Here is an 18080-nt window from a genome sequence, read left to right on the forward strand (position 1 = left end):
AAAAAAAAAAATCAAGGTTCAGGAGTGACTGTGTGTATATACCAGCTGGCCTACAGTCATTCAGTAGGTAGGCTCACATGCTCGAAGCGTGGTGGGATTTTTACTTTAACTACACAACGCAACCACCACCAAATGTCAGTAACTTACCACATCCCCCACATGCTGCTTTATGTTAATTACATATTTTTTCCAAAGTCAAGTGAACTTTCAGTAAGGGTTCTCCCAGGTAACCGAGAGTTCTAGGATCATAGAGATAGCCCTGCCTCTGTTCTCACATGACTTTCAGCCACTTCTTTTCATATCATCTGCCTGTGTCCTCCATTCCAATACTACTTTTCCAGAAAAGAGGTCTCTCTATTTTAGAGCATTCTTTTCTGAAAAGATCAGATAGATCCTTAAAAGGCTGTATTGAGGGTGCCAGTAGATGGTGTAATGGTTGTATCGCTGGACTCCCACGTAGCCAACTGCTGTTCAAGTTCTGTACCTGATGGCTTAAAACCCACACCAGGCGCATGTGCATGCGTGAGTGCCCCAAATCATAGGAGGAGAATGGAGGAGGGGGAAGTGCAACATGGTTGTCCCCCCAGGGGTTGATTTCTCGCTTTCTGTCTCTCTATCTCTCTCTGTCTCTCTGGAGAGCACACTTGCCCTATAGCAAAAGTCTCTCTTTAAAATAAAAAGACTATATTGGTGCTTGAGAAATACAAGTATTGGCTTTTCTAGCTTAGTCATTTTCAGTCACTGGAAAAGTGGTTTTGTTCACCCCAATCAATGAATTTCTATTGGAACACATGTTTCTCTAACACACACAATGAACTGTCACTTGGCAGTGATTTAAACAAGTGTATGGGGCCAGCCTCCTGTCAGAACAAAGCCAGATAGCAAGAGCAAGCCAGATTTCAATGAGTTCATGGACATCAAAGTCTTTCTCTGAAGCTACTTAATCCTGAAGCAGCTGTGTTTTTCCTTGGTGCAAAAGCTGTCTTCTCCCTACTTCCTCTGCACTGAGAAGATACCCAGTCTAAGATCACACGAGAATTAAGCTCTGGTAGGTCCCTAGAGGTCTGTCCTCTTGTGACTGAGCTGCTGATTCTCCTTCCAGAAGGCCAGTCCCAGCAGACTTCCTGCCATCCCTCCTGACCTTGGCCATAGGGGTCTAGGGGCTCCAGTCCACATCCCGAGCCCTGGCATCTGCCACCTTTAACAGCATATCCCCCTTCTCTTAATGTGCTTGGCCACCTCATACTCATTCAGCCAATCCCTTTGCCAGCCTTCTTAGGCCAGGAACCACCATTACAGCCCCTATTTCAACTATTCTCAGAGAGCGAGGTTCTTACTCTTGAACCCAGTGAGAGGCTGGTGCCTGCCCACCAAAACAAGCTAATGAACTCAAGTCTCCTCTCATAATGAAATCTGCTCTTCCAAAGGGATCACATTTGAACCTGCACCTCTCAAGGACACCTCTCACCTAAAGGTAACATCTGGTGTGTGTTTCTCTGAGTGTACATATCTGTATGCATATGCCCATACTCCTGGGGGTAACAAGGAATAGCTTCACACCATAAAAAGTGAGACCAGGAGGGGAGGGCCAAAAGCGGTTGTTCCCTGTGTTGGATTGGCTGCATGTTAGAATCACTAGGTGTGGGTGTCAGAGAGGTGCTTCTGAATTTTCCAATGTCCGCCATAAACTCCGCTTCCAATTCGATTGAATGGGCATCAGTATGATTGTCTGAGTTCCCCAGGTGATTTTTAATGTGCAGCTAGGGTTGAAAAACCCTAGCTAAGGCAAAGACCCTAGAGAAGGCAAAGACCATCAGTTGAAACTCCCCAGAATACCCAGATAATAAGAACACACAATTTCAAAGCAGTCCCTGCAGAGCCCCCTACCCGAAGGGAAAAAAGTCTCTGCGGCTTATGAAGTAACCATCAGAGCAGCAGGTTGAATCCTAGCGCCATGCTTCTTTCATACAGTACCTCTTTAACCAATCTGAGCCTCAGTTTCCCAAATCAGGAGCAGAACAGCTGCTCTAGATACATCTATTTTGCTTCTTTCATCTCCCCTTTCCCAGCCTTAAGCATCTCCTTCTCCCTTCATCTTTCATTTAAATGCAGACTGTTTATATATTTGCCTTCCCAACCCTGCATAAGTGCTTTATGTGTTGCCTCGAAATTAGATTTGAGCAGTGCCTGCCCTCTAAGTAAATAATACCACAGAAACTATACACCCTACAGTCCAAGCCAAGGTGTAGCAAACTGATGAGGTTATATTCCATAATGCATAAAATATTCCATCTGTGGGACCATGGCTAACAATCCCTCCTGGAAAAGCTCGTGCTAAATCATATAGATCCAGCCCATGGAACACCAGTTCAGTGATGCTTATCGGAGTTGTTTTTGTTTTTGTTTCTTCCCTCTCTGAGCTTGGTTTAATATCTACTTATCAAGTAGAAAATTCATTTTGGAACTGTTTCCAGGGTAAGTACAAAGACATCCTTAAGGATACCTTAGCTACATTACTTTAATCCAATGAAATAAATAATTCCTAGCCTTATAATAAACATAGCACATAGGAGGACATGCACTTTCTCAAATGGGCCTGTTTGGATCGAAAATATCGATAGCATGGAAATATACAAATGATCAGGGCATATGGCCGAATATACAATACAGCAGGTCTGTTCGGGATCCCATCTACAATTATTTGATTATGTAAATAAAGTATAAAAAGTTGTTTTGTTTTGTTTTTTTAATATGCTATTTCAGAAAACTTTAACATCCAGTCAGCCCAGATCACAGCTGAGTTCCAGAGCTGGAAAGTCAACTGGTCATGTCCACGGGTACCTCTCGAGGATCCTGAAAGTCAGCATGTCCACAGCAGAAGTCATCATCTGCCCTCCTGCTCTTGTATTTGTGATCTTGGCTGATGAGGTCATCATCCACTCATCCAAAGCCCATTAGTTAGCTTGACATCTTATCTCTCTACTCATTCCCTGCTCCTTCCAAATCCTAAGTCATAGAGATTCTACTATGTTCACATCCTCAAAGCAGTCCCTTCTATTTCAACTTGCAATTTCCTGTTTTCATTTGTTGCTTCTTCATTTCTCCACCAGGCTATTCCGAGGGCCTCCTAAATATTCTTCCTATATGCATAGAGTTCTGTCACTTCCAAAATATCCTTCTAAGTTCTGCCACAATAAACTTCATGAAACACTCTTGATCGCATCTACAGGATAAAGTTCAAAGTGGAGTATACAAGGCCCTCTACAATTCCACCTGCCCAAGCTTAGGTCTCCCGTGCCTTTCCTTGAACCCTCTGCCCCAGTCACATGAGCTTCTTAACGATCCCAGCCTTTCTCCTGTCTCTGCACTTCTGTTTGGGCTGCTCCTTCTGGTTAATATGTCCCTCTGCCTTTCTGCTATGACAACACATACTCATTATCTGGACCTACATTTTTCATGAAACCTCTCCTCACACCTCACCTCAAAGGAAAAACTGGGCTTCCCCCACCCTTGAGCTCCTTCTCTTGCTTCAACCACAGCACCTACAACTTTACTACATTTACTTGGTAACAAAACTGTGAGCTCCTGGAGGGCAAGAATTGCATCTTAATCTTTAAACGCAGTACCTAGCACTGCTGCCTGTTGCACAGCAAGAATCTGGTAAATATTTGTTAAATGAATGAATATCTCTATGACAGCATTCTAACAATGATTCCCAACTATGTTCTTTCCAGCTCATAAACTTTGCTTTCAGTTGCTTATGATGTGAAACTGTCTCTTACTTTACTTATAAATCATTTGCTGAAGACCAAAAAATAAATCAGTAGGGAGATAAATTGCCTTCTTGTCCCCTGAGAAATAATTTCTTTGTTCTTTACTCCTGAAAGAAACATTCATGCTTCAAGGCACTCCAGTAGCTCAAAGTGAGAAACTATCAAAACAAGTTATTCCAAATCCCTGGCCCTCCCTGACTTTAAATGTGTTCTCCCTGGAAGTGATTATTTGAGTGAGGCACAAGGTGGAGATATTAATTAAAACAAAAGGTCGCTGGTATAAATCAGGGCTAGCATGACCAAGCATGCCTTAGCCCCTGTGAATGGAAAACAACACTAAGTAGAAACCACTTTCTTCAACTTTTGGGTAGCATGTAAATACCACCTTCAATTCAGCAGCAGAAAAACCCTGGCTCCAAGGAAGAACCTTTGAAAGGCTCTGGGCCCACCAAGAATGCCATCTAAAATGTCATGTGTCTGTCATGTGTCTGCTACTTAATATCATCAGCAGGTAACTTCTCCAAGTACTGATTTCATATTAGAAAATGGGCAATTTAAATAAATGATTCATTAACATGGTGTTTTCCCGCTTGTTGCTAATACATATAATTTGCTAATACAAATAATTCTCTTCCATAGAATCATTTTCTATTGTACAGTCTTCCTCAGCACAATCTGAAACTCTTTGGGCCCTCATAGACAATCCAGAGAACCTAGAATCCAACCACACAACCAAACAAGTAAGTGAAAACCCTTACACTGAAGTGCAATCAAGAGCCCTCTGTTCTTGAACACGTATCACACATGCTGGGGGTTCTCCTTTGAGCACACAAAGGTCAGATGAGAAGGGACCTTCCCGACCAACTCTGTGGTCCTGGGTTTGTACAGATGACAGCAAAGCACTGTTCAGTGCAGCACTGCTTCTCCCAGTAAGAGAAAATGGGAGAAATGGCTTTTTCAGGAAGAATGCAGGGGGTGTTACATTTTGTTTTGAGACCCTAAAAGGCTTGTTCCCATTTTGCTTTGCTTATCTGTACGGAGATTCTTGCTATGTGCTGATTCCAAACCCCAAAAATTTCAAGGCTATTTTGAACATCTTTTATTAATAGCAATTCTTAAAATTTTCCATTGTGTACTGCTCAGATACATTTCAAACATGCAGAAGCAGGTACCCTACAAGGGTTTGTTCCCCCCAGCCTTGTGACATATGGTGAAATGGCTTAATTGCAATAGTGTGGGCCAGATTACACCCTAGGAAAGATCACCTCTATGGGGGGTCCAGCCACCTCAGAAGGGTTCTGTGTGTGCTCTTACAGAGGGGATGAGATTTTGATGTGGTCCCATTACACATGGGGAGCAAAATGGAAACCCAGTGAAGAGGCAAAATACCTAAACAGCAAACTATGAACCTATGAGGTGCCAGGGGCCATGTGGAAGAAAATGGGAGAAAGTGTAGAAATGACACTGGAGGGGTTTTGCCACACGTGAGCTCCAAGGCTGAGGACACATGAGTGTATTTAGGGAGCTTTGTCTCATTATAAAACAAAGCAACAATACCCAGAGCAGTGGTGGCGGCGGCCGACCTTTATTGAGCACTTACTAGGGAGCAGGTGCTATGCTGAGCCTTCCCCAGTGTTCGGTAAGCACCGTCACATTTAATCCTTACAACACCCTGCATGGGCAGTATTATTAACTCCACTTCACAGAGGAGACTCAGGGCTCGGTAACTGGTCCAGGGTCACTTGGTTATAGTGAGTGGCAGGGTCTCAGTCCAAAACCAAGTGTGCCTGACAGCTGTTTTTTAGACATAATGACTACCTCTGCAATGCAGCCAGTGTTCTAAGAGATAACAGATCTATGTGATAGTGCTTTGGAAGCACTATATGAATGTCACTGGTCATTTGTAGAGCCTGCCCCCTTCCAGCAGGACAGCATCTGGTGGCCACTTTTGACCTCTGGAAAGCCAGCTTCCCATGCAGACTGGGTAGGAAGGAAGGAGGATAAGAAGGAGGGCCATCCTGCCAGCACTTACTTTCTCAGCACTGCGATCTCATTCTCTATACTGCTTTCTTTGCCCTTCAGCGCCTTCTTAGGGATGCACTTCACCGCAAAGAGTTTTCCAGTTGCCTTCTCTTCAGCTAAAACCACTTCAGAAAAGGCCCCACTGTGAAAAAAGAGGGAGAGAAAGAAGACTGAGAGTTAGAAGTTTAGGTTTCACAATGGCTCTGTAAACCTGCGACCAACGTGTAAGTAATAGTAATGACAGCCACGAGCAGGCATCACTACAACTGCCACACATCCTTATGCAGACACACAGGCACGTGACCCATTCCAGGGGATAAGTGGATGTCCACATGGACTTGGCCTCTTCCCGGTGCCAGCTGGCACCTGTTGCACAATGTGGGGGCATGATTTTGCTGCCCGTAGGAGCACTTGCAGAAGAGGTCCCTCCTTCAAAGAAAGGCCAGACCCACATGCATTTTTCACCCTCTCAATCCATGCAGAATAGAAAGCCACACTAAAATCCAGACAGTCCTCATAGGCCCTGGCATCCAAAGACAATTTCAGAGCAGGCCATAAACACTGGCTTGCTCCTCACAGAAAGCCAAGGATATCTCTCCAGTGTGGGCCTGTACAACCCAGGGGCTGACTCAGGCCTCATTACTTGGGATTATGCAGTTTTCAACAAGCAGCCTGTTACCCTTTGAAACCAATCAAACAAGGACCACACAGTGAGGAAGGATTTCCTGCCTGAAAATATAAACTTACCTCTGCAAGAAATGAGTTGAAACAAACTGGAAATTTAGTCAGGACTTTTGTAGTCAGAGAGCCCCTAGGGGTCGGTGAGACCCAGAGCCAGCACTCCACCTCCTCTATTTGACAGCAGGCACGGCCTGGGTGCCACGCGAGGGTTAGGGTGGAACTCCCTTAATGACTGTGGCAAGGGCCTTTGTTTCCAGGCCCCCCAGACACTTGGGCCCATGTACACAGGCAAATGAATTACCTCAACCCTCTGAACTGCCTTCTGTCCCCAGAATTTAGAGGCAGCTCTTGTTCCCTCAGAGACTCTAAAGATGGTTTCTACACAATTTTGAGGAGAGACAAACTCCTGTATCACAGAAACCACTGGAAGCACAAGGCCACCCCAATTCGAGGGCCTTGTGATGTACGTACTTCAGTCACTGTCAGAGATACCTAGGCAAGGGAACGTACTTCTCCCTCCCTCTCCTTACCCATCTGACAGGGATGAGTACTGTCACAGGACAAAGAAGACAAATTCTTTCCAGTGAGAGAAACTGATTTCCACTTAGTACAGTTAGCTACAAGTTCTGGGGACAGTGTTTTTACCAGAACATGAGTTCTCATGAGAGAAGTTCATCTATCTTCATGGCCTTTATCTAATCACATAAACTGAGGTACAGAAGATAGTCATTCCACTAAATGTCACTACAAAGATCTGCCCAAATCCACAAATGATTAGCAAGTAGGAGTCTCCCAAGAGAATACTACATGTCCAATATAGAACCAGCCAAATTGGCCATTATTAAATATAAATACATAGAAACTCACAACAGAGTCCCCAGAGTAGTACATGTACTCACATATTGCCAATAACATTTAGTCACTGACAATAACTTTTGCCCAAGAAAACCAGTTTATAAGAACTTCAGAGACCACCCCTGAGTCCATGAACCATTCCTCTCCACTTCCCCCTAATCCAGAGATGGAAGAGGTAGATCTACCTTGCAGAGAATTCTCAGATGGAAAAAGACCCTGACCAAATAGATCTTTCTCTGTATGTTCTCGAGGAGGTGGAAAAGGACTGTGATGCAGAATAAGAAAAAATCAGAAGAGAAAGACCAGGACTCCAGAGCCTTGGGTGAGTTTCTGCCAGCTCTGCCATTCATTCACTTTCAGTTTCTCCACTGGCCACTTGAGTCCCTGAGGCTGACAACACCACAGTGGTTTCTCTCCTGCACCTGTGGAATTTACCAAGTTCACTTTCCGGGCCACAGAGAAGTCCTTGAGCAGCAGTGACCACCTGCCAGGGCCTGGGCTGGAAGAAGAAGCAGACTTCCTACCTCACTGTCTCAGGCTCTACTCTGCAGCTACTTATGCTCCATCCTCTACAGAATCTGTCTGAACAGCCCCAACTATGGCCAATGCAGAGGAGAGGCTCTGCTCAGCTGCAGATATCAGGAACCCACAAGAGAAAAGGGCTTCTTTGCACTGCAGAGCATTCCATCTCTAGAAACTCAAAAGAAGTCATGCTACCCCATGAAGCAGCCTTTTGAGGAGTGACAGGTTGGACAGGGGACTGAGAGGTCTCTCAGAGCCACGTGGGTAGCCACAGAAGCCTGCCAACAAGGTGAGATAGTGATGTCCCCGGATCAAGGGTTTCTCTGCCTCTGTCCTGACAGTGGGAGGGACTGACTAGTTGTTACCTGCCCTGCAAAAGTAGGGCAGTGGGGCATGGATATAAAAAGGGCTTCATGAAATAAGCAGCCCCAGACCTGAGTAAAAATGAGCACCTGTGAAGGGTACAGGTCAGAGTCCAAATGGCCAAGGGATCTCCATCAACATTTCTGATAGAGAGTCCTAAAGCCAGCCAAGATTACAGTCCCCTCTGTCAGATTAAAGTCAGCCTGCAATTCCACTTCTAGGTATATAATCGAAAGGACTGAAAGCAGGGACACAAACAGATATTTGTACACCTAAGTTCATAGCAGCACTGTTCATAGTAACACTTGAAAATAACCCAAGTGTCCATTGGTGGACAAATGGACAAGCAGAATATGATATACATGTACAATAGAACATTATTCAGCCATAAAAAGAAATGGAATCCTGACACATGCTACAATAGGGATGAACCTTGGGGACATTATAGTAAGCAAAATAAGCCAAACACACAGAAACAAATACTATATAATTCCATTTATATGAGGACCCTATAGGGTAGTCGAATTCATAGAAACCCAAAGTAGAATGGTGGTTGCCAGGGGCTGGAGGAGGGATAATAGGGAGTTAATGTTTAACAGAAACCGTTTCTATTTGGAAAGATGAAGAAGTTTCAGAGATGGATGGTGCTGATGGTGGCACAACAATATGAATGTACTTAACACCACTGAACTGTACACTTAAAAATAGCTAAAATGATAGTTTATGTTACGTATATTTTACCATAATAAGAAAATTAAAATTAAAGCTCTGCCTGGTTCAGGGCATTGCCTGAGGCTGGACATGTTGGCACAGCTTGATAGATCTTTTCACTCATTCCTGTTCAAAAAAAGAAAATTATATGAATAATTAAAGAGTACCAGACGGGGTTACCACTTGAGATTTATGAAGTGTTTAGCTGTGTATCAGCTAATCAAGTTCTTAGAGCAACCCCATGAAGGATACAAGAAGTTACTGTCACCTACTTCTATTAGGCAGACGAGGACACTGAGCTCTGCCACAGAAGTAATAAGGGGCAGGGAGGAAAAAAATTTTCCTAACCTTATGCTCGGCTGATCCCTACTGCTAGCAGGGAGCTTGCCTGGATGTGCTGCAGGTGATGCAATGGAAGGGTAAGATGGTCTCAGGGTGAACTGCCATTGTTGTGTATGTAAATCAACTGGCTTTACCATTTAGCCAAACAATGTGCATTTACCTTCTTTAAGGTTTGCAAAGACAAAGCATTCTGGTCTTCTTAGGGGATATAAGATGAGCATAAATTGTTACTGTTCCTACAATAAGCAGAAATCACTTGAAGACACTTCCTCTGTTCCAGGAAAGCTAATTAAACACATCAAAAACAAAACTTGGGTATTTTCAATGTAATTATACATCAAAGAGATATGTTTTGTGGGGGGAAGGGAGAGTTAGAGGGAGTGGAAGGGGGAGAAGAGGGCAGGGCCAGTGGCAGAAAAAATAATAGCACAGAAATAATCTGAATGCCAATAAAGCCTTCAGGCCACCCAAGAAAAATAAATTCCAAGGAACAAAAGAGGGACAACGTTTTTCAAGTACAAAGAAGGAGATAACCAGTGGAGTCACAGTGGTAGAATGTGATTCTCTTCAAGGCTTATCCACATGCAAGGGTTCCAAATTCATGCCCAAGACTTTCCCGAGTATATTGGGCACACGTGTGCCCATGATCTATGCTTAGCAGAGGCTCGGGATGAGTTGTGGCACCAAGGCCCTGTTGGGGGTGCTGTCTCTGTCTCTCGTGAGAATAAATAAATAAATAAATAAATAAATAAATAGAAAGTTTTAAAAATGCAAATAGGCCAAAGCAGGTTGATTTCTACCAGCTACAAAATGGAAGCACTGTGCATTTAAAACTCGGTGGCAGCCTGCTCCGGCTGGATTACGCCTTGCATCTTGAAGTAGTCTCTGCATGGCCTGCACTGGGCTCTCTTCATCCTTTTTGCATCCTTTTCTAAAACCAAGATATGATTATTTCCTTGCCCTACTTAAATCTTTGAGGTTTCATATCTACCAGATAAAGATCAAACTCCTTTGCAAGCTAGCCCTGACATTCAAAGCTCTTCCAAGCTTGACTCTGACTCTGTAGGTTCATCTACTACTACAATCACCCTCCCACCATAAACACTCCCCAGATACACACACCACCTCACCCAACCACAGCAGTCAACTGGCAGTTTCCCAAACATGCCCATGTCCTTTTACACCACTGGCCTTCATTCAAGTTCCACCCACTTATCCCTTCCTTGAATGTCATTCCTTTTTATTTCTGCTTGGCAAGTTTCCATCTATATTTTAAGGGGCCAGATAGTGTATTTCCTTCTTTTTTAAGGGTTTCTCAATTGCCTCTCATCTAGACAGTATGACACCTTCATCATGAGACATATGGCCTATACCTGCAATTGACCCACCCACACCTTCCACTGTAGTCCTGTATGTGCTTGCCCATATGAAAGCGGGATTAGGACACCAATTTTTCCCATAACAATACTTGGCACCAAAGTACCCAAGGCAGTTTTGGTAATCACTATTATTTGGGGCTCTGCTCTGATGCCCCATCCGACCTTCCATACTTGTACTATAGATTTGCAAAATATTCAAATGACTTCTACTCAACATTGAAGAAAATAGTACTGTCCTTTCTTCCTCCATAATGAATTCCTCTAAATATCTAGGCAAGCCTATGTAGAAGGAACCACAAAGGCTTCTCCTGAGGTCCAGCTGTGGTGGCAAAGTGATAGCACAGTGCTGGAAACCATATAAAATATCAAGGTTTGGTTCCCCAGTCTATCTATACATATTTGACACAAGTATATATCTGTGATCCTAGATGGCAGAAAAACTAGTGGTAGCGAGGGTGAAGCGATGGTTTGTGGTATAAGACACTTGAAGGTGTTTCTCTCATGAAAAAAATATCTTTTTTAAAATTTTTAAAGGTTTCTCTTAAGGCATAAAAATTACTTGAGCCCTTACTGATATACTTTAAGCCATGCACTTATATGCTTACATGCTTAAGTAATATTCTTCAGTTGAATAATCCTGAAGTCACTGTTCATCCTGACAAAAATATTAAACTTGTGATTTTATGATATGATATTCTCCCTATAAATCTTCATCCTGGTTAAATAAATAAAATTCCATAACAGAGAAGAAAGGGCAGATTTTTATACAGATGAAAGGAGTTTATAAAAATTCATAATCATGAGAAATAAAAATTCTATTGTTCTGAAATCTCATTTTTTCAAGTAGTGACATTTATTGGAATTATTTTTAAAAAAACTATTACTTACTCTATTTTTTTTAATGCCAAGTTTCCATCAAAATTAAATCTCTCTGACAATTACTGGAAAGGTCAAACAAAAAGTTATTTTTAAAACTCTAAATATTTTCTGTACCTGAAGATAAACTACAAATTGCAAAAGTTGAACTCTTCCTCCTTTCTTTCACATTTCAAAGAAAACCAAGTCATCACCTAGAGGCAGCTTATGCTGATTGCAAGCCAGATACCCAGGAGGAAATAAACAATCTTTCTGAGAGCTGAATTTTTGAGACTAAAGAGAAATGTCACATTGCTTATATTGACTACAGGATTCTAAACAAGTACTTATGATTTTTTATTGTGCAATGTTGGCTCCAAAAAAGGCTGTTTTGCTTTAATTAGTCAGTTTAGGGAACAGAATCCTGGTGTCATTATGGCAGTCTATAAAGACCACCCAAAGACATTTTCCCCAGGCCTCCCTGAGAGAAATGATCCTGGTCCAAGTGATCAACAGGAAGGCAACAAAAGTAAGTGTGGCATGGCTCTGCAAATGCCTCTTCTTTACGAGTTCCCTGAAGAAGCAACACAAAACTCAGGTGCCCTAAGGATACACTGACTAACAACAGACATTTAGAGGTTTGTAAACTACAGATAGATATGTGCCTTCCTAGTGTTTAAAAAAATAATTATTTTGAGAGATTTTTGCTATAGGGCATATGTGCTACTCAGAGAGACAGAAAGCAAGAAATCACCTCCAGGGGAGATGGTCACTCTGTAATCCTTCTCCTCTATTATCCTCTCAGGATCTTGGGTATACGTGCACACATGCCTGGTGTCAGTTTTAAGTCGCCAGGTCTGGGACTCAAACCACAGTTAACTCTGTGGGAGTCCAGCAACGTAATCATTACGCCATCTGTTGGTCCCCCTATTGTTTAAAAAAAATTATAGAGCCATTCAGAGCATCTTAACTCCAGATTTGCTGCTTATACTGGGACCAGAACTGAGAGCTAAATCGAGCTCAGAAATATGCTTCACCAATCCACCTACTCGCTACCAATTATCACTCTAAAAAGCAGAAAGAAGAATCTGTGGGTTCTGCTTCCCCAATTTCAAACAATGTCTAACCTAAAGTTTTTCAGAACAAATACCAATGGTATCTAAGAAGCATGGTGCACTGACTGGCTGCTGTACGTGCATATTATTTAAAATGCTCTTTTCTCACTCAAAAGCAATTTAATCACAAAATGGGACAAAAATTTAGCCTCCAAACAATCCGCCATGACTTATACCTGTTTAGTGCTCCACAAACATTAGACTGAATTGGAGAAACCTTAAAAAGACTCCTCTGACTTTCAGCAAGAATCAGGATTTTAGAGCTATCTTTTTGACTCAAGACAGTACGACAAATCAGTCAGTCAGTGAAATTATATCCATCCCAAATTAGACTAAGAAATAATCAGATTGTGCTAAAATGATCTGCCCTATTAGCTTAGAGTCAGCTATCATTGGCTCATTGCCTTTCTGTGCTTTTTAGTCATTCTACATACAAATGAGGTTGATTGTGTTATTAACTTTATCAACAGCATCACTTTCAGTCTATCGCCATTATTATACCATGCAACTGGGCCTACACATGTTACCCTCAGGCCTCCCATCATAAATTAAAATGTTCTTTTCCACTAAGTATGCTATTTCCCCAGTGTCACACCAGGACAGTATTAAAGGCTTGTTTAAAAACAAATGGAAAAAAAACTAAAGAGCAAAAAATGAATTTGGTTATATCCAGCTTAAGACAATCTATGAAACAGACAGATGACTTTTCAACTTACTGTTCCAGAGCAAAATCAAGTCATAACACAGAGAAACCTGTCTGCTAACCCTAAGAATAATCTTAGTGACCCCAGAGAATCCAAATGGATACCTGTATTGAAACCAGCAATTCTCCTTAGCAATTGTCCAGGCAGAAATTAGGTAATTTTAAGTGACATTAACTCTTCCTAGTAGAATTTGTAGTTAAAAATCTTCACTAATTCACACACCACTAATGATGTTTCGTAGTGCTAATTCAGAACACTGACCTAACGAAAGTCATCCTCAATTGGAAAAATAAATTCCTGCCAAGCAAATTCAGCAAAAAGAAAAAGCCTTGCTTTCACACACTTAAAGACTAAATATGTGTGCATAAAAACTGGTATCCAATTTAGATAGAACATCTATTCATTAAAGTGTATCTTCTAAAACCCTCCCCTTGGCAATTCCATAGTAAGCCATATGTTACTTTATGTTAATGCCTAAGCTAAAAGTATTAAATTCTATTTCTTAAAAAAATAATCTACAACTCAGGCTCTTATCAACTTGGACCAGTGCTTCATCAACCAGTTTAAATTAGGGACATATCCTTAACTTAAGGAAGTAGACACTTAGGAATAGAGAGATTCCTACTCAAAATACTTACTCTTTCTCACTGAAAAATTCCCATCTTCCTCTTCAACTGGTAAATCCCACAATGACAAGCAACCTTCCATAACAGTTTCAGGAACCAGAAGGAGATGTTTTTAAATATTCATACGATTAGCCTGACTTTTACCCAGATCAATTCTCATTCCAAGTATGTCCCTGCCTCTAGAACCACTGGAGCAGGTCTGGGTTATGACAATACTTGTCACAGGGGAAGGCATCGAAATGCTGGCATAGTCACTGCTTGTGACATCTTCAGTTTCTGAAGGCTTTTCTGTGGCACTAAATCTTTACTGTTAATAGCTTCACTGATCCAAAAGCAGTAGACAAATAAATCCCGAATGAATGCATACTGCCATACTTTAAAGAACACACTCCATTTAATAGCACAACTTTGCCCCTTCACTTCTCTGACAGGCTCCCATACTTTATCTCTGCTGTCCTCGCGTCATTTGTTAAAAGTTGATATGGAACCGAAGTGAGTCAATCATTTTTTTCTTATCACATCAACGGGGTGCATTAATGGAAGCCTGGTTTCTGAAGTGGTGGCAGGATAAAAGATTCAGTTCTTCTAGGATTACAACATCTCCTCGTAGCCACAGCTTAAAAGGCTTACCAGTAACACTCAAAGGCAGAGAGTGTCCATGTGGCCCAGCTGCGTATTTGCTGCAGGGGTATTATTTTACTTGGATGACAGAGGAAATCACTTGGATGAAACTAGAGCTTCATCTTTCTTCATCAACTCTGCAGATCTCTTTCATGGTACCTGTCATTGTGGTCTTCATGGATTTCCTGCTTAGAAAAACTTCTCCCTATGGAATAGACTCTCTTTAGGGGCCTTCCACCTTTTCAGTTCCATGCCCTAGGCAAATCAGACACTTCTGTCCTCCTTCTTTCTGGCTATTATAAAGAGCCGATGTTGGGACCAGCAGTTAGCGTAATGGCTATGTCACTGGACTCCCATGTAGTCAACCGCGGTTCACGTCCCGGACCTGGTGGCTTAAAACTCACGCCGGGCACGTGTGCATGCGTGCCCAAGATCCCAAGAGGAGAATGGAGGAGAAGGAACTGCAGCATGGGCATTCCCCCTGGGGGGTGATTTCTCACTTTCTGTCTCTATGTCTCTGTCTGTCGCAAAAACCTCTCCAAAAAAAGAAAAAGAAAAAAAAAAAGAGCTGATGTTTTCCTGATGCCACAGGTACAACCCCTTTAGTTGGCACTAGTGGGCATCACTGTCAAATGGCAGGCAAAACCCTAGCCCCTCGAAAGCTGGGGTGGGTCAGGATACTTACGGTTATAAATTATTCTTCATACTGGCCATTCTCTCTCACTGGAATCCTCTTATTTTAAGCTTATTTTAATTCTTAGTCAGGGCAGATATCTCAACAGGTAACTTGAAGGACAATTCTTTTGAGTTTTCCCCTAATCCAACACATGAATATACTGGATTGTGGGAAAATCTATGACGTATTTTTTTCTGTGCAAAAAAAAATTCATCATGACTTTTTCAACAACCCAACATTCTGTAATTCATTTTTTAAACTCCCTAATTAAAAAATCATAGAGTCCTTATTGGTAGGATAATTCCTATGTTAAAAGGACATTTGATTGTATCTATGTAAAGAAAACTGGAACAGTATTCTGGTAAAAAAAAAATCAGTCAAAGTTTAAAACAGCAAAACATTAAAAAGATTCAACATATTCATCAATAGAGAACTGATTAAGTAAATTACAATCTAAAAATACAATAGGGTATTATGCAGCCGTATAAAATAATTGAGTATATTTACTTGTGTTAATATAGAATTATACCCAAGATATACTGCCAAGTGGGGGAAAAAAAGGTACAGAGCAATGTATATAATATGCTCTCACTTGTAGAAAAAAATACACACAGGGAACAGCCGGTGGAGTGATTGTTAAGGTACTGGGCTCCCACATGGCCAACCGCAGTTCGAGTCCTAGACCCGGTGGCTTGAAAATCATGCTTGGCATGTGTGTGTGCATGCCCAAAATCCCAAAAGGAGAATGGAGGAGAAGGGACTGTGGTGTGGCCATTCCCCCTGGGGAGTGATTTCTCACTTTCCCTCTCATTGTCTCTCTTTCTCTCTGGTGAGTACATGTGCCCTAAAGCAACCCTTAAAAAAAAAAAAAGATACACACATACATACAATCTCAGGAAAGACACACAAAAAACAAGTGCCACTGTTGCCTCTAGAAAGAGGCTTGAGAATAAAAAGAGACTTATTTTTTATCTATTTTACTATTTACACATACTTTTTTTTTTTTTTTGGAGAGATTTTCACTGTAGGGCGCGTGCGCTCGCCAGACAGACAGAGAGAGACATAGAGACAGAAAGTGAGAAATCACCCCCCAGGGGGGATGGTCACGCCGCAATCCCTTCTCCTCCACTCTCCTCTCGGGATCTTGGGCACGCACGCACACGTGCCCGGCGTGAGTTCTAAGCCACCGGGTCCGGGACACGAACCGCGGTCGACTACGTGGGAGTCCAGCGACATAGCCATTACGCTAACTGCTGGTTCCCGTATTTACACATACTTTTAACATTAAAAGTTAATGTAGTGGAGGAAATATTGAACAAAGAAAGAGAATAATTAATAATAACCTACGTAAAATCACGCTCTGGCTATTTAAAGCTTTGTACTAGATGTTTTTGTTGGACTAACCAACTAGCTCTACCACACAGACAAAATATCAGTAACTATCCTAATATCTAGCCAAGTTCACTTGCTGTGCTGCATGTGCCATCTACATCAATAGGGCTGCTATGAACTGGTTATTCGACATCTAAACTAGGTTTTTTGTTTTTGTTTTTGTTCTTTCTTTTTTTGGAAAGGTTTTTGCTATAGGGCACGTGCGCTCGCCAGACAGACAGAAAGAGACAGAGAGACAGAAAAAGAGAGAAATCACCCCCAGGGGGATGGCCATCTCTTCTCTTCCATTCTCCTCTCGGGATCTTGGGCACGCACACACACATGCCCGGTGTGAGTTTTAACCCGCTGGGTCGGGGACTCAAACCACAGTCGACTACGTGGGAGTCCAGTGACATAGCCATTACGCTAACTGCTGGTCCCATCGACATCTAAACTTGGTTTGTAGTAAGTCTGCACATTTTCACTAAGGAAGAAATTCAATAGCCTTTTAAAGAAACTCTTCTTTCACAGAGATCATTCATGAAGAAAAAACACTAGGGAAGATAAATAACATTAGGAAACTCATCCATGGAGAAGGAGGAATTTGAAAGGAGCCTTGAAGGATGAGTCCATTTCAACAAATAAAAATAACAGAGAGGCAAGGTGACACAGCAGAACACATTCCAGGGACAGGGTCCTGCCTGAACAGAGGAGACGATCTACACTGAGCAGGAAGTTAAGGGACTGCTTTGTGCCATGGTGATAGCACAAGCACAATGCTGAGAATATATTTAAGTGTGCGTGTGTGTGAGTGTGTGTATCTCATGTCATTTATATTCACAACACTGCAGAGTCTTGTGGAAGTTATAATAAGAGCCCGTTAAAGATAGTCACGTCCTAACACCCAGAACCTAAGGCTGTGTTATCTTACATGGCAAAAGGGGCTTTGCAGCTATGATCAGGTTAAGAATCTTTAAATGGGGAGAATATCCTGGATTATCCAGGATAATACCATTATGGGCCCAGTATGAGCACAGGGTCCTTACAAGAGGATGGCAGGAGAGTCTAAGTCAGAGACAGAGAAGTGAAGAGGAAAGTGGAGATCAGACTGATGACGCTGCTGGAAGGGGCCATGAGCTAAGGAATGCAGGCAGCCTCTAGAATTTGGGAAAGGCAAACAATGAATTCTCCCCTAGGGCACCCAGAAGGGACACAGCCCTACCAGCATCTTGATTTTAAGTTTGCTTTAAGCCATTAAGTTTATGCAAATTTGTTATAGCAGTAACCGGAAGCTATCAATAATACAAATCTACATAATTATCATTTACCTCTACTTTACAAATGAGGAAATCAAACTCATTAAGGTTCAAGAAGTCCTAATCTCAAAGCCATATCTGGAGTGGCAGCATTTCATTAATGCTATTAATGCTGCCACTGAAAAGGTAGCTAGGGAGGCAGCGGAGG

At 42.1% G+C, this 18080-nt stretch overlaps 1 protein-coding gene across 3 annotated transcripts in view; it reads right to left on the minus strand.

Annotated features, from left to right (window-relative positions):
• The window catches only part of CAMK1D (calcium/calmodulin dependent protein kinase ID), a 483186-nt gene that overhangs the window by 287445 nt on the left and 177661 nt on the right, over window positions 1-18080 (minus strand). For all 3 annotated transcript variants that reach the window (XM_014588391.2, XM_006150006.3, XM_006150007.3), the window contains exon 2: window positions 5806-5937. In XM_014588391.2, coding sequence (XP_014443877.1) covers window positions 5806-5937 — 132 coding nt within the window. The remainder of the gene's footprint in view (window positions 1-5805; window positions 5938-18080) is intronic.

Source organism: Tupaia chinensis, unplaced genomic scaffold (assembly GCF_000334495.1).
Source record: "Tupaia chinensis unplaced genomic scaffold, TupChi_1.0 Scaffold000275_1, whole genome shotgun sequence".
NCBI lineage: Eukaryota > Metazoa > Chordata > Mammalia > Scandentia > Tupaiidae > Tupaia > Tupaia belangeri.